Here is a 22,047-nt window from a genome sequence, read left to right as displayed (position 1 = left end):
TTAAGAATGATTCGGTTTACGAACTCCGCAAAACTGGAAATAGTGTCCCAGTTTGAGAACTTTACCTTGGTCTAAGAATGGAATCTGAATGGTGGAAGGGCACCAGTGGCAGGAGACCTCATTAGGGAAAGCGTACCTCGGTTTAAGAATGGTTTCAGTTTAAGAACAGACTTCCGGAACGGATTAAGTTCGTAAACTGAGGTACCACTGTACAGTAAATGGACATAAGTACAAAGATTCACAAAATGTTTAGGGGTATGCGTACCTCTGTGTACCCCCAGAAAAAAGGCACTGGATATCTGTAGGATATATTAGATAGTGTCGCAGGAACGCCCCCCCCCATCATTCAGTTTGTACAAACCCAACACACACACACACTCACACACATGACATATGCGACGCTTCTGTTATAAATTCATAGAAAATCAACCATACATCAGATCTGACCGTTCCATACATCGGATCTGCACTGGTCCACTTTTATTTTGCTCCATGAAGGAAGGACTATCAAAGGGGATAGGTTTGATACAGGATGGCCATAATCCCTTGAGCGTACCAGTACGTACACAGGAGCCCTGCCCAGTTGTTATGCCAACCCTGATGGTCCCAGACAGAAGAAAGACCATCAAGGTCACAAAGAACTTGCATATAGGAGTGGATTTAGCATGGACTAGAACAAAGGACAATGATCAGCTCTTCCCTCTGGGGGCAGGAAATTGCAAGCTCCCCTTTGTCACCTGGAAAGTACTCATGAGAAGGGGGAAAGGGGGCAGGACACTCAGATTGCCACCACAACTCCTCCCTCAACCCCTCCTTTTTGTGATGTATCAATGATGTGATTGTGATGTAGTTTTAGGGGTGTAGTTTGGGGGATTAGTAACTAATAAAAGTTGGGGTCTTCTTTTGTTCTGGGCTTCCACCTTACTTCATCTTGCAGTGGGTGGGAGTCCTGTCGCAACAGTCTTCAATAAAGACCAAGCCTACAGGCTGCTGTTTTGCTCTAATTGTCCTGGTTGGTGCCTTTACTTTTTGTCCAAGGGAGCCCTCAGATTTCTCCGTTAACAATAGCACATATCTATATCTTGTGGGGTATTTGCAATCCCTCTGAGAGCTATGCATGCATTATCCTTCCAAGCTCCATCAACAGTCATAAGGATGGGCTATGCTAATAATTACATTTGGATACTGCAGTTCTTCAACACTATTCCTTAGTCTTGTCACAACTTGCTACTGCTGCGTATTCATTTAGGTACTGAAACTACCCACGGTCTTAGGAAGCAAAACAACAAAGTGTGATGCCCAGTAAACATAAACCAAAGACAAACATTGTCCCTATGCTTGCTTAGCCCCAGTAGCAAAAGCCAGTGCAGGCAAGGTGGTCTTCTAGCACTTTTGGAATATGCCCAGGTCCCACTTTTGGCAGGTTTTCAGGAAACGGGAGTTTTGGGACAGGCATGAACAATAATGGGGGTAGAAAATATTAATAAATTGTAGCATATGAAAAGCATTTTAATAAAATCTAACGCCAATTAAAAATAATGTGTGTCTCGGATCATGCCCAAAGTAAAGTTCCCAAATTGGAATCACATGGAACAACCAAATGGCCACGTCATAAATACACAAGAATTAAAACAAAATGGTTGACAACCTTAAATATAACCAAGCATTGCTAATAGTAGAGGCAGGGCCAAGTTATCAGCAATAGGAGTTAGCTCCTCTGACTCTCCACCTCATTCAGTTGTTCATCCTCCCCTCACCTGTCACTAGAGGATCTTTCTGCACCTGGATGGAGCAGGACAGGGAGCCAGCCAGTGGGACTGTCCCCCTTCCCAACCTCTAAAGGCAAAGGGGCAGGGACCCTCTCAGGCTGCTCTCTCCTTGCGGTGTCCCATATGACCTCCACTTCTTCCTCATCAGACAGCAATGGCCACCCCAGCCCACAGCCATTTGAAGAAGAAGAAGAGAAATAAGAGTTTGGATTTGATATCCTGCTTTATCACTACCCTAAGGAGTCTCATGGGACGCGGGTGGCACTGTAGGTTAAACCACAGAGCCTACGACTTGCCGATCAGAAGCTTGGCAGTTCGAATCCCCGCAATGGGGTGAGCTCCCATTGCTCGGTCCCTGCTCCCGCCAACCTAGCAGTTCAAAAGCACGTCAAAGTGCAAGTAGATAAATAGGTACCACTCCAGCGGGAAGGTAAACAGCGTTTCCGTGCACTGCTCTGGTTCGCCAGAAGCGGCTTAGTCATGCTGGCCACATGACCCGGAAGCTGTACGCCGGCTCCCTTGGCCAATAAAGCGAAATGAGCACTGCAACCCCAGAGTCGGCCACGATTGGACCTAATGGTCAGGGGTCCCTTTACTTTTACCTTTAAGGAGTCTCAAAGCGGCTAACAACCTCCTTTCCCTTCCTCCAACACAACAAACACTCTGTGAGGTGAGTAGGGCTGAGAGACTTCAGAGAAGTGTGACTAGCCCAAGGTCACCCAGCAGCTGCACGTGGAGGAGCGGGGAAGCGAACCCAGTTCACCAGATTACGAGTCCACCGCTCTTAACCACTACACCACACTGGGATCACAGGGCTCACCTTTGCCCATGGGAACCTTTTGAATGGCTTCTTGGGCCTTTCTCTGCTATGATGGGTGAGGACAAAGTGCAGGGGATCATAAATGTGGGGCTCCATCCCCCAAGGAATCTTCTTCACCTGCCCTCAGGTGAGCTGTGGATAGCGTAATCTTAGGCACACCTACTCACAAGTAAGAGCCATTGAATTCGGTGGGTCTATATTAAATGGATATAGGACAGTTTAGGCATTTGGAGTTAAACGGGCATCCACCTTGGTTTTTTTGCTTCGATGTTAATTTTACTGTCTTAACTGCACACTGCTTTGAATGCAGGTGTGCAGAAAAGCACTAGCAATAATAATGCAAAATGAATTAAAACATCCTCAGCCCGTTTCTCGCTCAGCATGCTGCTTAAAAACACTCATGCAAATAAGCTCACAACAGCAAATTCATTGCCCATACATAAAAGTAGCCTTTTGTTACTTAGAAGGGATGCTGTGGGGGAAGAGAACCAGTCCTTTAAAAGCTTCCCATAGAAGAACGGCAGATGAAGATGTTGAATTTTTCGGAGCTAGCAGACCTAACCGAAAGAGAAGGAGGAGGCGTATCAGGAAGAGTAGAATAAATTTAATGATTATTTAGTTAAATTTGCTAAGTCAAACTAACTGAAAACAGCTTGCAGATACTTAATGGGCTTAGGATTTTATTTATGTTAAGTCATGAATTAATATGTTTAATTCCATAAGGTAAAGATCTAAGGATGTTAATGTTTAAGTTAAATTTCATAAAAATTGGGATTTGGAAAACCGTTAAAAGGACACGCAATGAAATTCAACCAAGGGGAAGCGAGGAAGTCACTTAACAAAGTTAATAACTGTAATTTTCAATAAGGCTATGATTTTTGTTTGTTTGTCTTGTGTGTTTGTCTGTTTGTTCATAATTTTGTGAAACTAATAAAATTTTTGAGAAAAAATAAAAAATAAAAGCTTCCCTGACTGGTTAGCTGCAAACAGTCCTTACTTGCTACAGGTGTCCTGGCAAGTGGAGATGTATAAACCTGCTTTAAAGGGTCACCAGGTTGTTGTTTTTAAAGTGCACTGCCAGCACCCCCAATTTTACCCTAGCTCATGGCTTATTGAGATCCCGCAGAAGTTAACTCATCCCAAATGGGACTTATATCCAATCTGCTTCCCTGCTGCTTTTTAGCTTAATAGCTATTTGGACCACGGTACTGCATATTTCCGTGATATCAAAAGACATATGCTACAGGTTTGGGCATTCTTTGGCTCATAGCTGAGCAGGAATGAAGAAGTCGCAGGCTTAAGATGGCCCCAAAACAGGAATAGTGTTTTTCTTGTAAAAGTGTGTGTACTAATCTGACTGGCTCTAGCCTGTTCTGCACCTGTGTTTCTGTTTTCTTTATGAGGAGAACATTTGCCTAGCCTACAGGGTCTGTCCCTGCCGGCCGAGAGAGACAACACGTGTTTAATTCGTTCCAGTTTGCTTTCTTTTCTCTGTTTGAACTTTAGGAGTTTCGTGGAAGGTTTTGCAGCTGGAATATATCATCGTCCTAGAGAACCATCTTCCAAGTAGCCCATATTAACACCACCAACACCAACGAATAAAGAGCAAAAACATTTCCACAGTGTATATGACCTTAGCAAATGCTGTTGCAATTCAGAATCATGAGCATTATGAGCACACAGGGGCATCTATTACCCAGCAGGCAATCTAACAGAGTACACATTATTTATAAATATTTTTTTGGGAATCTCCAGCATTTTTGAGTCCACGACCTCAATATCAACTTTTCATTTTATCGGTTTCACTTCGATGTAATGTTAAGTTTAAGCTAGCCTGGGAGTTTATGTTTGCAGCAAATGTCAAAACTTCATGCTGGCGTTTCCATCAAAAACTGTAATGCTCAGATACCAGTAATGAGAAGTTTCAGTCCTGAGGATGTTCTGTGGAACAACTTCAAATCATTGTATTAAAGAAAATAAAAGCGTTAGAGCAACTGCAGCTGCAAATGTGACCCTCAAGAAATCCTCCAAATGGCATTTTGGGTGCATGTTTACAATTTTGCTGTTGCTATCTCCAGTGGTTGCTAGTTATGAGTGTGCCGTACACACACACACACACACACACACAGAGAGAGAGAGAGAGAGAGAGAGAGAGAGAGAGAGAGAGAGATTGGATGTTGGATTTATCTGATTGGATTCTGCGTTAAGTTGTTCTCTGCTGTGACACCCCTACTGCTGCTATCATCTGCACTGCTTTGACCTTTTGATATTGCTTTATTGTTTGTTTGTTTGTTTGTTTTAAAACCCTCTCTTTTTTTCTGCGCACTCCAGATAGCTCCCCCCCCCCCCCGCCCTGCACCCTTTAGATCACTGTTCCATACATTTCATGAAGTGGGTTCTGAGCCACAAAGGCTAAAAAATTTGTTAAGTCTTGAACGAGCTATAAAGGATTCCTTAATTTTTTCCAGCAGCAGCTGATCAATATGGTGATCCCTCTGATTTAGTTTCTTAATCAGTATGCATCTTTCTGTTCCATATTATGAATGGTACAAGTTGGATTCGCACTTTCTGAAAGAGAAGAAACTTGGGTCTCGGGTTGGTAGTGGAAGCGGATACTACCGCCTCCCCCAAAAGCAGCCTTTATTAGGAGTGCAGACATGGCGCTATGTGTGTGTTTGTGTAGGGGAAGGGATGAAATTGTGAAGGCTTCCACTAATGATATGAAGGCATTTGGGGCACATTAATGTACCAGATAGGGACGCGGGTGGCGCTGTGGGTTAGACCACAGAGCCTAGGACTTGTCGATCAGAAGGTCGGCGGTTCGAATCCCTGCGACGGGGTGAGCTCCCGTCGTTCGGTCCCTGCTCCTGCCAACCTAGCTGTTCGAAAGCACGTCAAAGTGCAAGTAGATAAATAGGTACCGCTCCGGCGGGAAGTTAAACGGCGTTTCTGTGCGCTGCTCTGGTTTGGCAGAAGCAGCTTAGTCATGCTGGCCACATGACCCAGAAGCTGTATGCTGGCTCCCTCGGCCAATAAAGCGAGATGAGCGCTGCAACCCCAGAGTCGGTCATGACTGAACCGAGCCCTGAGATTTGTGGGTTGGATTATGTTGAAAACACACCTGTTTAGTAAATACAAACTACCACTCATTCTTAGAAGGAAACAGAATATTTAATAATTCTCTCTCTCTCTCTCTCTCTCTCTCTCTCTCTCTCTCTTTGTGTGCCTCCCTGTCAAATTTCATGAGCTGATCACCATTACATTTAATAAAGCAAATGAACAGTAGCTGAGGATTTCATTAGATACACCTTTCACTGAAATGCTGGCCACTGGTTATTTCTTATAATTTAATTGATTTGATAGGGAGGCAATGTGCTTGTGACGCCATGTCTGCACTCTGTTTTGAGATGCACTTGCAAAGGATTTTCAAGAAGAATGAGGAAGCACCACATCAGATTCAATCTCCTTATCATAGTCACTGAAGTTAAACTATTACCGTAATGATAAAGATAACCCAGTTATGTATCCGGAAAAGGTGCTTTTATCAGGAAAAGCAAAGTGCCAAGGACATGTCATAACAGGTGGTGTTATGGCGTATAATTTCTTAATGGCTTATCTCTGTCAAGATACGGGATAATTTTTAGAAGAGGAGCTTATGCTAGCAATTGGTGTTTAATTATTTATTCATTTTTATTACATTACATTTTTATTTTTATTTATTTCATTCAGGCAGAAGGCATGCAACAGTTATATAAAATATGAGAATTAAAATTAAACAACACTAAAGAACGTTTCTGAATAAAGTTGTGTTAAAGTATATATATCATAATTATTACAGATATGAAATGATGTATAATAATGGGTACGCTTAGATTGTTGACCATTATTAAAAGTATTTTGTTTCAATAACAATTTTAATTGACAGGGAGTAAGGGAGAAAAGAGAAAATAAAAATATATAATTCATGCATGCCAAACTGTGCTGTAAACTGTTCTGCCATATGCCTCATTATTTGTATAATCCATAAAATCACACCAAACTGTATTAAAATTGTTGTGTTTCTTTTGGTCCCTTGCTGCTTTTAATTTTTGTGTCACTTTTTCCAATAACGTTGTTTGCCAAATTGCATTATCCCACTGAACCATACTCAATAATTGTAATGATTTCCATGTCCTGGCAATGGTCGTTCTTGCAGCGGTTAATAGATGTGTTCTGAGCGCTTCATTTCTAATTTGCAACATAATCTTGACTATACAAGATGTAGATTTTTAAATTTGTATATACCGTATTTTCCGCTCTATAACACGCACCCGACCATAACACGCACGTAGTTTTTAGAGGAGGAAAATCCGTAGGCATGCCACCCGTAGGCACTCCCTCCATAACACGCACAGACATTTCCCCTTACTTTTTAGGAGGAAAAAAGTGAGTGTTATGGTGCAAAAAATATGGTACTTTCTCCATCACCCTGCTGGTAAGCTCCCAGAGGTACCTGATGGGCTGCTGCTAGGAATAGGATTCTAGATTGGGCGGGTCCTTGATCTGATTCAACATGGCAGTTTTATGTGTCAGATCCTGGGGGCCCTGATCAAGAGCCCAGCATTTCAGGCTGCCACACTGACTTGAAGGGAAGGGGGAGAGAGGTACATGCAGAATTGTTTGCTCTGTTGACCTGGATGGGGATTCTTCTCTATGTGTTTTAGGGGCCACCAGCAAACCATGGATTAAGGCGTTTACCAAGGCATTTGACAGGTTTTTTTGGGGGGGGGGTTGCTTTGGTAGATGCTATAAGGTAAAGACAAAGGGACCCCTGACCATTCGGTCCGGTCGCAGACGACTCTGGGGTTGTGGTGCTCACCTCGCTTTACTGGCCAAGGGAGCCGGCAAACAGCTTCCAGGTCATGTGGCCAGCATGACTAAGCCGCTTCTGGTGAACCAGAGCAGCACACAGAAATGCTGTTTACCTTCCCGCCGGTGTGGTACCTATTTATCTACTTGCACTTGACGTGCTTTCGAACTGCTAGGTGGGCAGGAGCAGCGACTGAGCAACAGGACCTCACCCCGTCGCGGGGATTCGAACCGCTGACCTTCTGATTGGCAAGTCCTAGGCTCTGTGGTTTAACCCACAACGCCACCTGTGTCCCTAGATCAGTGTTTCCCAAACTTTTTTGGGCAACGGCACACCTGTTTACAAAAAAAAAATCTCGCGGCACACCACCATTAAAGCCCCGCCCCATGACGTCAGCGCGCAGCGATCGCGCACGCGCAGGCTGAGCGGCGATGGGATGTGGTAGCAGCGGCGGCACACGAAGTCCCCCAGGCAGCGGAGCAGCTCGCCCGTCGAAGCCTGCACGATCACCCGCCGCGGGGAGCCAGGGGTGGCGGCGCGGTTGCCGGGCAATAGCGAGCGGCGATGGGGCTAGCCGGAGAAGAGAGGGCGAGCCCCCTCTGCTCCGGCCCTAAAAAGGGTAAGCCACGCCCCCTCCAGCCAGCCGATTGGCTGGCCAGGAGGCGTGGCCGGATGGGATTCCCCTGCTCTCGCGGGGGCTGGGATGGGATTCCCCCTCACGTGGGGGCGGATGGGATTCCCCGCTCACTAGCGAGCGGATGCGCAGGCCCGGTAGCGAGCGGCGATGGTGGGAGCTCGCTCGCTCGCAGCCCCGCATGTGCTCGCTGCCGCCGCCCCGCCTCTCACCGCCCGACTTGGCCGCCTCCACGCGGAACACAAGGCAAAGTTCCACGGCACACTACTGTGCCGCGGAACAGCGGTTGGGAAACGCTGCCCTAGATGCTATAAGACAACTGTCCAAATGTAATTGCATTTCTCACTTTGCAATTCCAAACTGGGCATCAAACCACCCTCTCCTAGGAAGTGCTTCGGGTCTTCAATACACACAAGAGACGTTGCTTCTCAGTCAGTGCTTTTATGAACATGGTTTTTAGTAAGTTTGCACTGTAATTTAAATCCTTCTTCTCTAACCCTACAGGCACAGACGTGGTGTTCTAATCTTGCTGTAATTTAACCAAGATCAAAAGCTTTGATTTATAGGGTAGAAGTAAGAAAACACCGAATACACCTTGAAGAAACCATTTCCACATCCTTGGAAGTTTTAATTTTATGTATCTCTTGATTTCTTTGGGTTGGGTTTTTTTGTTTTTGTCTTTCCAGTTTGGAGAATATTGCCTACTTTCCACCTCAGGTTTTTATTACTTTAAGGGGGAATTAGGTGAGTGAGAGCACCAGAGAGAGACAATAGGTTCAAAGGAATGGAAGAATGTGGTGCTCTTCCAGCCATCCCCCCAAACCTGTCACTAACCAGTTCTCAGCCTACTCAGGATTTCACTGAAAATAAGAGTGTTGGTTTTTCTTTATTTTAAGGTGGTCAATAGTGCTACTCAGGAATCAAGTTGGTTTCAGAGGTGTATTTCTGCAGTTTGACCTACTTAGCTGCACACCTGTGGTCTCTTGACTATTTGACTAATTAAAAGGGGAGTTTGCTTTCTGCACAGAATGCAGGAAGGGATGTGATAGGATAATTGATTATCTGAAAACTGTATTTAAGTTGATCAAATGTTTTGTATGCTGCTGGTGAGGAAGAGTGATGGCTTGCAGCGTTTGTTATGTTTTTGAAATAAAACAAAGCAAAGATATTGCGGACAGCCTTTTATTTCTACGCCCCAGACGCTGCGCACACTCTGTGTTGGCGCAAAAGTCCAACAAAGAGAGCTATGGAAATGCACCAATGCCTTCATTTTCCAGACAATAGTGAATATGCTTTAGCAAAGAAACTGCAAATAAAAACAGGTCCTATCCTATCTGAAGAGTTTTGATGACCACTGGTATTCTAAACACTTCCATCTGTCAGAGATATTATTGCAAGTGAAGAGGCTGGTAAAATATGGACTGGATGAGGTAGACCGAACCCAGAGGGCTCACTAATGGTTGCTTGTTATCCTGGGGAAAAGTCACAAGTGAGGTGCCACAGGGTTCTGTCCCTGTTGCTGTTCAACATCTTTATGGATGAAGGTGTTGAGGGGATGTTCATCAAATTTGCAGATGACACCAAACTGAGAGGGGTAGTCAATGCAGCTGAAGACAGAACTGAGGTTCAAGATGACCTTCACAGATTGGAGAACTGGGCCCAAACTAACAAAATGCATTTCAACAGGGACAAACGTAAGGTTCTGCACTTAGGTGGGAATAACCAACTGCACAAATGTAAGATGGGGGACAACTGGCTTGCCAGTAGTACATGTGAAAAAGATCTAGGTGTCTTAGAAGACCACAAGCTTAACATGAGTCAACAGTGTGATGCAGAGGCAAAAAAAAAGCTAATGCTATTCTAGGCTGACCAACAGAAGTACAGTGTCCAGATCAAGGGAAGTAATAGTATTACTCTATTCTGTCTTGGTCAGACCACACCAGAAGTATTGTGCACAGTTCTGGGTGCCACAATTTAAGAAGGATATTGACAAGCTGGTACATGTGCAGAGGAGGGCAACCAAGATGATCAAGGGTCTGGAAACCAAGTCTTATGAGGAACGGTTGAGGGAGCTGGGTATGTTTAGCCTGGGAAAGAGGAGCTAGGATAACCATCTTAAAATAGCTAAAGGGCTATCACATGGAAGATGGAACAAGCTTGTTTTCTCCTGCTCCAGAGGGTAGGACCCAAACCAACTAATCATCAGGATTCCAACTAAACATCAGGAAGAATTTTCTGGCAGCAAGAGCTGTTTGACAGTGGAGCAGATTCCCTTGCAATGTGGTGGACTCTCCTTCCTTGGAGGTTTTTAAGTGGAGGTTTGATGGCCATCTGCCATGTACGATCTATTTGAGATTCCTGCACTGCAGGGGGGTTGGACTAGATGACCCTCAAGGTCCCTTCCAACTCTAAAATTCTATGATTCTATATGACTGCAAGCAGAAACGTTACCTTTCAGAATAGTCATGTAGGAAAGAGGAGTGATCCTCTGAAACAAAAAAAGCACTTCAGCATTGTTCTTTGGCCTGCTCAACAAGGAGTACTCAGTCCCTGGAAGCTGCAAGGTTGAATCCATTTCTAGAAGCATAATATAAATGTCCGTTACTACCTAGAGGAATATTTTCCGTCCGTGGTTCAAATATGTTGTGTCCAGACGGCAGTTTCCTAGCACACAACCACAAGTGCATGGAACATCCCCCCAGAATTTTCTCGAAATTACTGCAAGGAGCAAAGCAGGCAGCCCACAGTCTACACTAGCCAGTCTGCTGGCAAGGATCTAATGTGGGCTGAAGACTGAAGAACCCTGCAGGTCAAGATTTTGTTGAGCTTGTCCACTCTTTGGTTAGATCTGATTTGAGCCTGCTAAAATGATGTCCCCATGTGGCAGGTCACTGCAGATGGCGACAGCTGTCACGAAATTAAAAGACACCTGCTTCTTAGGAGAAAAGCAATGATAAACCTAGACAGCATCTTAAAAAGCAGAGACATCACCTTGCCAACAAATGTCCGTATAGTTAAAGCTATGGTTCTCCCAGTAGTGATGTATGGAAGTGAGAGCTGGACCATAAAGAAGGCTGATTGCCAAAGAATTGATGCTTTTGAATTATGGTGTTGGAGGAGACTCTTGAGAGTCCCGTGGATTGCAAGAAGATCACACCTATCCATTCTTAAGGAAATCAGCCCTGAGTGTTCACTGGAAGGACAGATCGTGAAGCTGAGGCTCCAATACTTTGGCCACCTCATGAGAAGAGAAGATTCCCTGGGAAAGACCCTGATGTTGAGAAAGATGGAGGGCACAAGGAGAAGGGGACGACAGAGGATGAGATGGTTGGACAGTGTTCTCAAAGCTACCAGCATGAGTTTGACCAAACTGCGGGAGGCAGTGGAAGACAGGAGTGCCTGGTGTGCTCTGGTCCATGGGGTCACGAAGAGTCGGACACGATTAAATGACTAAACATGTGACAGCCATTAGTTTTTAAAGCCTTGCTGTGACACTGCTGTGGAGAGGCTGTAAGCATTTGGGCTGGTGCATGAGTTGCCACAACCAATTAAGCTATTCCCACGACAGGTAGATGAATGAGAACCTCCACCCTTACGCCCTAGGAGGCAGAGGGTGAAGCAGGAGTTTTCGAAGTTAGCACTGTGCAGATGAATGCTTTCCTACTGACTAGCAGCTCCCCCTGATGCCAGCCTCCTGGGCACTGCTAGCCAGTAAGCAACTACACACTTAGATGATGCCCCTGAGAAGTGGGGTACACTTCCATTGTTGCTGCACTCTCTTCCTGGTGCAGCCTTACCTGGATTTTGGAATGCATGGGGTATTCTGATATACGTCAGGGGAGTGGACCTGAACACTTCCTGTTCCTCCAGCTTCTATGATTTTGCAGGGAGTTTGTGTTACAAGAATAGTAGAGTGTACCCACAACATTTCCTGTAGCGATATATATACTATTGGAAACCACAGTTGGTTTGGGGTCCTCAGGACCGCATGGTTTACAAAAAGAAGAATGTGTGTGAACAGCTCTCTCACATTACAGTTTCTCTCTCTGTTGTGTGCTAGTTTTCATAATATATGAATATATGAAGCCACTTAGTATTGGGGAACTTAGTATTCAGAAACTTGATTGTATGAGTTGAGCCAATACCAATAGCCTTGTTTACATTTTACAGTTAGTATTGTTAATTAGTTTTATAGATATAGATAACAGGGTATTTTAGAATACACTTTTAAGGGTGTTTTTTTAAAAAAAGAGAATCAAGTTTTTAAGTATAAAGTAGGAATGGAAGTGATTTTATTAGGCTGCTTTCTAAGAGAAGAAAACTATATATACAATGCCTACATAAGCATTTCTTATTATAAAGGTTGAACAGTTTATGACAACAGACAACAGCTCGCTTACCAATTAAATGCACATTAATTCTCCAAATGTAATTAATTTACTATTTCTAGACAAACTGATAATATATCAATCCAACCATATTAAACTTGTAAAGAGTAAGATCTGTTTTAACCAATCTAACTATTGCAGTCCAAATGAATAACATACATTAAACAAGAATATTAAAATCTAGTTAATCCATGCAAACTGATTACAGTGTATTTTGATATGCCCTAATTAATTGCAGCATACTCTGAGTCTCTTCAGATTCCACGTTAGCAATTCTTTAAACTATGGTTCGGAGGAGTGATAATATGTCAAAGGCATTTTGCATTGTGGTTTATCCAGGACATCTGGACTGGGTCAACTATGGTTAATGCTAACTAGAAGTGCCTTCAAACCAAGGTTTGGCATTCTTCAAGTGATGGTTTCAAATAACCATCCATGGTTTGGAGAACCTCTAGTTTAACCGCTGAACTGAATGTTCAGCAGGTAACCATCTTAAATACTGAAAGCTTAATATACTGTATTTCATCTCTTAGGGAGAAATCTTGCTCATGGAGTTACTGTCCCTACACAGTCAGCACCTGGAATCTTTGGACAGTTGTCAAGGTTAGGCTCCAGCTTCCCCATGGGACCTGCCACTGGTGCTTGTACCCACCTTTACATTATGTTTTCTGGCTAAATGCTCTGAACAATGCTGGCTGACAGGGGCTGGACACCATTTCAATTTCTCAGAGTGAGTTGGGGGGCATTGCTGGAGATTATAACGGTGTCTAGGTCAAGGTACTCATTCCTGCCCACCAGCAAGTAAGCTCACAAAAGCCCAGCAGTGAAGCCCAGCCTTGTGCACACATTGGCCTGGAGACTGAATTTCCTTATTACCAACTTGCTTAAACCTTGCAGGAACTTATAGTCGTATTCCAAGTATTCATTGTGAATATATACCAAACCACTTCCCCCAGCTATATAGCATGACTCCAAGTCCAGAATCAAATCATTCTTCAATTAATCATCTAAAAATATCTCTTGAATCCCAAGATTTATTGAACCAAGATTAGCAGAGAATTAATTTAGTAACGCTTCACAGCTATTAGTCCAGGCAAATGAAGAAAACTCACCCTCATCAACTTTCCTTTTAGGCTTCTATGTCTTCTCCTTTCGGTCTTCCATCAATGGGCCTCACCAAAGCAGTTGTCTGAGCATTCTTTTGGTGACCTCCATGCTATTAAATTCCACCAAACAGAATCAGGGGAAGCTGATCTCTCTGTTTCCCTTCCTCTCCCCTCTGGCTGCAACCTTAAACTCTGCATATGGGCAAGAACCACTTGGGCACTTGGTTAAATGGAAGGCAGGAAAACAGGCAAAGCGAAGTCTGAAGAGGTGAACAAAACTCCCCGCACATTCTCTGAGAAAGACCAACCATTCACACCTTGAAAGCTCTTCCTCACTCATAAATGGAGCAGCTTCCTTCCTCCAGGTGCAATGCAAACACAACCCCTGTTCATGTACAGCCGTTCATTATATGCAACCAACTGTTTTCCCCATGCTGTGGCAAATGGCCAATCTTTTGGGGGGCACAAATAAATTATGTGATCCACATCGAGAGCTGCTGCACATACTTGGCCTGCCACATGACAACATCTCCTCTAAGCAGCCTTTGCATGGTGACTGCAGTGAGCATACAGGCATTGAGCATTTCTGCACTAACCCCCTCCTGATGTCTCCTTCGCACTGCGTTATAAACAAATCCACAAATACAGCTTGCACTGAGGCTGTAGCCAGGATGTCCATGCTGGCTGTGGAAAGAGGTGCGTGGAATCCTGCTCCTAGCCTCTTGTCAGGCTGGTAAAAAACACCCCAAGCCTTCTATTGAGGGGACTGGCAGAGGGGACAGAGCCACACCTATGGATTTCCACAATGGTCACTGGGAAAAGGCTTTCCTTCTCCTGTGGCTCACATGGAAAGCAAGTGGACTGCTGGAGGAAGAATGGGGCACTCTGTCCCTCTTCCTTCAGCCTCCTCACTCACCTGCATGGAATTCCTGATTGCCCGTGGCCATCAGGTAAGTAGTCAAACCCAAGGCTACCTTAGTGGTGGGGGAGACACAGAAGCACTTGCCCCTCTGGTTTCACCCTCATCTCTTGCTCACAATTTGCTTCCTTCCCTTGCCCTTCCTGGGAGCAGAGACGATCCTGGCAAGAGAAGGAACCGTGTCTTGGGCTCCTCCCGCGTGGCCTAGATCTTGCTATGTTGCTGGAGCTGTGCCCACCTGTTAATGAGTCTCCTTCCATTCAAGCGCCTCTTAAGCAGCACAGCACTTAACTACTCACTGGGAGACATCCCAGCCCTCCCTTTGGGTGTCCTCTTTATGGGCTTATTGACAGTAGCCCTTCCCCTGGAGCTGTTCTGCTCTGTGATTTCTTTGGCTCTTTGCTCATTCCCAAGCTGGATCCTCCCAGCCCTCCCTGCCAGCGTTTGGCCCGTAGCATCACCTGCCCCCCACCTGCAGGAAGAGACGCATTTTTCTAGGTGGGTACTTTTAATTAGAGATTTGCAAACTGACAAGGGAACTGTTCCTTTCGAGATGCAAAGATCCAGTTTCCTGGGCTTCTGGGTGAGGCGTGAGACCCTATATCAAGGAGAAAGGAAGCAGGGAAGGCAGGGAGAAATCTTGCGTTTAATAGTCTAGCTTGCCATGCAAGTGGTAGGACCACACTGGGGGCGTTTCCACACAGAGCTGCTCTAGCTCACTTGGTTAGAGCAGGGTGCTGATAATGCCAGGGTCACAGGTTTGATCCCTATATGGGACAGCAGCATATTTCTGCATTGCTTTGTGGGGGGTTGGACTAGAGCAGGGATGTCCAACCAGTAGATCGCGATCTACCGGTAGATCCCTGGCTGATCCTGGTAGATCACGGGATCCTTTTTGGTTACAAAAAATTATGGGCGGGGGGGAAGCTAAAAAATTCTGTGCAATCCTCCCCCCCAAAAGGTCTGGGCACTTCCCGCCTTTAAAAAAGCTCAACAGCTCTGGGTAATCCACCCACCCACCCCACGCACACACCTCCTCCCTCCAATGACAATGGGTAGATCACTGCCAGGTTTTTTTTTAATACTGGGAGTAGATCGCAGTCTCTTGGGAGTTGGACATGCCTAGACTAGATTATTCTCAGGGTCCCTTCCAACTCTATAGTCAAATGATTTGCTGTGTGGGAGCCAAGGTACCAAATTTCCCCCCAGCGTTCACACTATAGTAAGTTGTCACTGATTAAATTAATTCTCAGTTAGCATTTCCAAGTGCAATCTGTGAGCTCCCCTTCCAACTGTCTTTTGTTGAGTGGGGTAGGGTGGGGAGGAGAGGGACCACAGCATGAGACGAATGAATTACCTAAGCTGGCTGCCTAGCCCCTCTGATTTACAGTTTTCAAAGCATCAGTGGCCAACCTGTGGGCCTTATTTGGCTAGGCTCCAGCAACCCAGCCAGTCAGAGACGATGGACATTGTATTGCAGCCAAGTCTGAAGGGCCACAGGCTGTGCAAGCCCTGCTTTAAAGGATCCACCCATCTCAAAGGTGACACATGTAAAATCACTTGAAGTTTGGCGTTGAGTTTCCAGGGCACTCATTTAGTGAATATCATTAAGTGCAGAGCTCTCTTCCCACCCCACCCTGCCCTATCTTATTTTGTTAATTCAGTTTCACCTCCTCCTGTTCTGATTCACACCACATTTGATGCATCACCAAAAGTTGCATTCCCCCAAACCTGCACACATTTCCAGAGGTGTGATCCTGTCATTCCTTCCCCTTTAATGGCATTTACAAAGCCCTAATGTGGAAGGCATTCTGTGGTTTAAAAAGTAATTAGAAGTAACTGTGCACTGAGTTAACACATGTTTCTAAAGGGGTGCTGTATTTTAGGGTTCTAAAATGATTTAAAGCACTCTTATGCAGATAGGAAAACAAAGGCAAAATCTCTTTAACAAGCAACCTCAGGAAAAGTGCTATTTGGTAACTGTTCCTTAACAGCCTAAGGCACCCTTGACTATTTAGTCCTTGGAATAAACTACCCTCTCTCTCTCTCTCTCTCTCTCTCTCTCTCTCTCTCCACCTCTGGTATACATATTAAAGACTTCTTCCAGTGTATTTATTCCTCGTCAGAAATGATGTTTAGAGCTTTCTTCTGAGGACATGGTCATAAATGACCACCTGCAGGTAGAGGTCCGTTTCGATTGGAGTCCGTGTTGTGTTGTCCCCTGGATAAGCCTGAGGATGGAACAAGGGCGAGAAAGAAACCAGAAACTCAAATCAAACATGTTTTCAGTTCACACCATTGCGATCTGTGTGGCATGAGATCCTGGGAGGTTACGCACCACTGGAATACTGCCAGCTCACAATGACATGCATCACGTAACATGCCAACTTTGGCCCTCTGTTCCAAAGTCTACCTTGAGAGCTTGATCTTGTGAAAGGCCCAATTTGCATGGAATGCCTAGCCAGGAGCAATGTTTGATTTGCAATAGCTTCTGGATGCATAAGGGACGCGGGTGGCACTGTGGTCTAAACCACAGAGCCTAGGGCTTGTTGATCAGAAAGTCGGCAGTTCAAATCCCCGTGATGGGGTGAGCTCCCGTTGTTCTGTCCTAGCTCCTGCCCACCTAGCAGTTCAAAAGCATGTCAAGTGCAAGTAGATAAATAGGTACCACTCTGGTGGGAAGGTAAACGGTGTTTCCGTGTGCTGCTCTGGTTCGCCAGAAGTGGCTTAGTCATGCTGGCCACATGACCTGGAAGCTGTCTGCGGACAAACGCTGGCTCCCTTGGCCTATAGAGTGAGATGAGCGCACAACCCCAGAGTCATCTGTGACTGGACCTAACGGTCAGGGGTACCTTTACTTTTACCTGGATGCATAATGGCTAGGAAGTTGGGCAGGCAGCTGTCAAGGGGCCCCAAGTGCTACACACTCATTCTGCTGTCTGCTACAAGTGGAATGAGAGCTGATTGTCCACACTTTGAGGGTATTGCAGCCTCCCTGTTTACAACCTGCTGTCTTCTATCCTCTCTAGTAAGCATCACATAGATGGCTTGGTAAAGGTAAAGGTACCCTTGACCATTAGGTCCAGCTGCGGACGACTCTGGGGTTGCAGCGCTCATCTCTCTTTATTGGCCGAGGGAGCCGGCGTACAGCTTCTGGGTCATGTGGCCAGCATGACTAAGCCGCTTCTGGTGAACCAAGCAGTGCACGGAAAAGCTGTTTACCTTCCTGCCAGAGCGGTACCTATTTATCTACTTGCACTTTGACATGCTTTCGAACTGCTAAGTTGGCAGGAGCAGAGACCGAGCAATGGGAGCTCACCCCATCGTGGGGATTCGAACCGCCGACCTTCTGATCAGCACATCCTTGGCTCTGTGGTTTAACCCACAGTGCCACCTGCGTCCCTAGTAGCTGGCTTGGTAGAGAAGGGTTAATTTGGAGGAGCAACCATTTCTAAATATTATTTTCCATTCAATGTCTCCATTAGATTTTATGGGGGGAAAGGCATCACCTCCCAAAACTACCAGTCCTCCATCTTGTCCCATGGGTCCTGAGTGGGTGGTGATTCTTTGTCTCACAAATCCATTTTGTGGAATTCAGCCTCCCCGGCCCATTACACACTCCAATGTAGGAATCCAATTTTGACCATTTTCATGGGTATTTATGCCTCTGTGCAGTAGAGACACACAAGGAAGCTAGAAATGCAATGTGTATGGCTTTAAAGAGCCGAAACCCCCTCTGTGCTTGATTTGGTCCTCAATTCTTAAAAGTATATATTTCACACAGCAATAGGGTATCTGCTTATTTGTTACAGATGTTCCACAGCTGCAGGAAGTTAGACCAGTGACCCACTTTGAATGCAACCAAATACACTTCTTTTTAGGTATGCATTTTTAAATGTCTTGCAAACCAACACACTCCCATTTTAAGATGTGTATAATTTGATATTTGGTCCCGTTGCTATTCATATGCAACCAGCTTTCGTGGGAAGTACTTCAAAGAAACCCTCATCCGAGAGCTGTTCTGTGCAAACCCAAACAAATTACTGCCCGGCTTACTCTGCGTTGGTTTTGAGAGGAACCAAAGCATGGGTGTGTTTGCCATATTCAATCTATAGTCCAAGGACTTAAGATGCAACGTCTTTAAAGGGACAATGAAGAACAGATGGACTCACTCAGATCACTGCAGATGGACACACTCAGATCACAACAGAGGGCCATTGTTCATAACGGAACTCTCTAACCAAGACAGCAAAGAAGCAATGGAAAAAGGGATACGATTCAAGCAAATCCCAGTATTTGAAGTCCCGTTTATTTCAATCAGAAAGGTGTAAGCATTTTATTACCTCTCTTCAAATGGAATCGAAGGGATGTAAAATGCTTACCTTTGTTTGAATCATGGCCATTTGTCCATTATTCTCTGCTGTTTCACTGGAGTGGGGGGATTGCCTGAAATCCAGTGCACAGAGTGCACTGTGTAATCTTGGGTCAGTCCAATGTAGGACTCATGTAAGATCTCATGTGCAGTGGCGTAGCGTGGGGGGTGCAGGGGGGGCCGGCCGCACCGGGCGCAACATGGGGGGGGGGGCGGAAGAGACTCGAGTGCTGAAATCCATGGGTTAGGGGACGCAAATTACTTGCCTTGCCCCGGGTGCTGACAACCCACGCTACGCCACTGCTCATGTGCTTTGCAAGATTTCATCAGAACCTGCTGCTGCTGCTGCTTTGCAACCCAGGTAAGGGAGGCTTCGATGTGGGGGCAAAGTGGGATGGCACCTTTTTGTTTTGACTTAAGCGATGAAATGGGGCACACCACCCCTGCAGTGACAGAACTGTAAATTGCATACTATTCACTTGGAACAGGAGTATATGGAACTGATTTCCTAAGTCCCCCCCCCCCCGCACATTCCACGCACACTCTTTGAAAATATTTAAACCAATTTGTAAAAAGAAGGTAATGTAGCATTTAACTGTTTTGGTGTCGTAACCTGGAGTAAGTGGAAGACAGTGAAAAATCAGCTTGTCAAATGTGGTTGTCTGAGAGAGAGAAATGCCTTGAAATAGAGCCATTGCAGTGGGGTAAGGAGGGCACAACCAGTGTGGTTTTGTATGTAGCTTGTTTTAAGGGGTGTAATGACTCTGGATAGCTCAGTTGGCTACAGCGTGGTGCCGATAATGCCAAGGTTGCAGGTTCGATCCCCATAGGGCAGTGCAATGCAAACTCGGCCCTCCAGCTGTTTTTGGACTACAACTCCCATCACCCCTAGCTAACAGGACCAGTGGTCAGGGATGATGGGAATTGTAGTCCCAAAACAGCTGGAGGGCCAAGTTTGCATTGCAGGGGATTGGACTAAATTAACCTCAGGGTCCCTTCCTGCCCTACAATTCTATGATTCTAAGTCCTCTTAGCAACACTTTTGGGTGCTAAGGGCGCAACATAGGAGACCAGTTTCCCAGTGCTTGCTGGGGGACCCATACATTATCTCAGTGGCCTTGGCCTTGAACCTACTCATAAAATAGGAATATAGGAAGTTGCCTTATACTGAGACAGACCATTATATTGTCTACACTGACAGGCTGTAGTACTTCACAGTTTCAAGCAGGAGTTGTTCCCAGCACTACCTGGGAATACCAGGTAGTCCTGGTCATGAGCTCCCGGAGACTGCAAGAAGCTAAGTAGACCTGCTGCTGGCTCAACTCGCTTTCTCATTCAGTCTGTCTTCCTTCCTTTCAGCGGCAGCCCCTCTCCTTCAGACCATGTGCTGTCACATGACCACAACCACAAACAAACTCACAATCAAGTCTCCAAGCAGCTCAGACAAGCAAGCAACCTTATTCCAAAAGACACAATCTCACTCTCTTCAGTCTCTTCCAATTCCAATCCCTCCGATTCTCCTCCTTCCTTCAAATGCCCCTGTTTGCAAGTCCTGTTCACGAGCTCCTGATCCCAAGCTCCCAGAGACTGCAATAAGCAAAGGAGAAGTGCTGCTGGCTTTGTGTAGGTTGGTTGTTGCCTCTAAGACTGCAGGTGCACCCAGTTTCTGCACAGGATTACTGAACTATTATTACTGCACTATTACATAAGGAAGTGCCCAAGGGAATCTGGGGAGTTTAAGATGCTTCTCTAGATATGCCTTATGCTTAATGAAACTGAGGCCCACTGCTGTCATCCATGGGAAAAAAGTCTCATTCAAAAAGAATTAAAAGATGGCATTTCCATCTTGTGAGGCCTACAGCTTTACAGGAAGACCTACCCACAATGAGATCTGTTGCTTTCAGATAGAACCAAAGTACATGGCCCTTGATTCAGCAGTACTTAAGATTCATATGTTCATGCGATAGCTTACATGATTGTTTCTACCTTGGCTGCATTTACAAGATGTCCCATTTGAAGAACATCAGATATCCAACTAATATAAGAAATGTCGGTCATGATGGAACATCACTTCTTAACAGGACAAAAACCAGACATTGCCCCTTGATCCATGAAATGAGTAGTAAAAATAAAAGCATGGATGTTTGACACAGACAGGCCTGTTGTCTCAGGGAAATGACAAAAGTGACAATGCTACCTTGGGGTCAACATTGATGACCTTCCTGTCAGACTTGTTCTTGAAGAGGAGGCCGCACACATTTTCTGCAATCACTTGGTAATTTGGACTTGAATTCAAGCAGCAGATATTCCTGTCCCAGTTGTAGAAACTGTAAAAAACAACAACAATCCAAAGAATAGACAATGCAAAGCATCTGTTTGCAACGTTGTGCAAGCCATGTGCTGCCCCCAAAGCTACCATCCTTCTGTCTTGGGAGACAATGGAGGTGTGGGCCTTTGGGAGTGAAGCCAAACTGTTGGAAGGTTGCAGCATCTGCTGTGGCTGTAGACACCGATACGGAGGAGACATGTTTTGTTGCAGCCGGGGTTGCAGACGAAGGCGTCCGGTTGCACCACTGCATTGTTCCCTTCTGCGCTCTTCCAAGCAGTCATTCATGAGTGGCTTTCCAACAATGCCACATATTCACCCAGTGACATTTACAACAGCAAAATGTTTGTCATGGCATCATTGTGCCTAGGGTTCCATGCCCCTATAAGCAGCAGCCAATCAGTGAGAGTGATGGAAAGGGGAACTTGCAATGCAGTGACATTTTGCATTTACAAGCAGACAGAATGAAGCGACACAGGTCCGTGGTATTTATCAGCAGCAATATCTCGGCGATAATATGTCGTTCCAGAGCAGGACTAGAAATCCTGTGTGCAGCAGCCACCGTGAACCTGATATCTTGCTTCTAGCTCTTATCCTAAGAAATCTACATGAACGGTTACTCATGTTTTCCATCTGAATGTCTCCACGGGAATCATTTCAAAGCGTTACCGTGGAGAAAAATGGCATCATGTCAGGACCAGCCCTTTGAATGCTGGCAGAGGGGAAAAGGCATGTCTGCACTATTAACACAAATTCATTTAACTCTTTCTCTTCTCTCTCAGAAACCCCAGGAAACAAGTTACTCTGCAGATATGCCTATAGCTTCCAAGACATCATGTTGGAAAGGCAGTCAAAACATTGGCT

General features: G+C 45.3%; 1 protein-coding gene across 2 annotated transcripts in view; it reads right to left on the bottom strand.

The window, feature by feature from the left end:
- Positions 1-12,332: 12,332 nt before the first annotated feature.
- The window catches only part of CFAP299 (cilia and flagella associated protein 299), a 336,852-nt gene continuing 327,137 nt past the window's right edge, over positions 12,333-22,047 (bottom strand). Inside the window, exons 5-6 of one of the 2 annotated variants that reach the window (XM_083459104.1) lie at positions 21,055-21,184; positions 12,333-16,716 (exon numbers count right to left, since the gene is read on the bottom strand). In XM_083459104.1, coding sequence (XP_083315230.1) covers positions 16,621-16,716; positions 21,055-21,184 — 226 coding nt within the window. In that variant the 3' untranslated portion in view covers positions 12,333-16,620. The remainder of the gene's footprint in view (positions 16,717-21,054; positions 21,185-22,047) is intronic. The other variant, XM_083459106.1, reaches the window with a different exon arrangement.

This window comes from Podarcis liolepis, assembly GCF_965112155.1.
Source record: "Podarcis liolepis genome assembly, chromosome: 9".
NCBI classification, from domain to species: Eukaryota; Metazoa; Chordata; class Lepidosauria; order Squamata; family Lacertidae; genus Podarcis; species Podarcis liolepis.
Note: the sequence above shows the minus strand (reverse complement) of the source record. Positions and strands in the feature narration are given on the sequence as shown.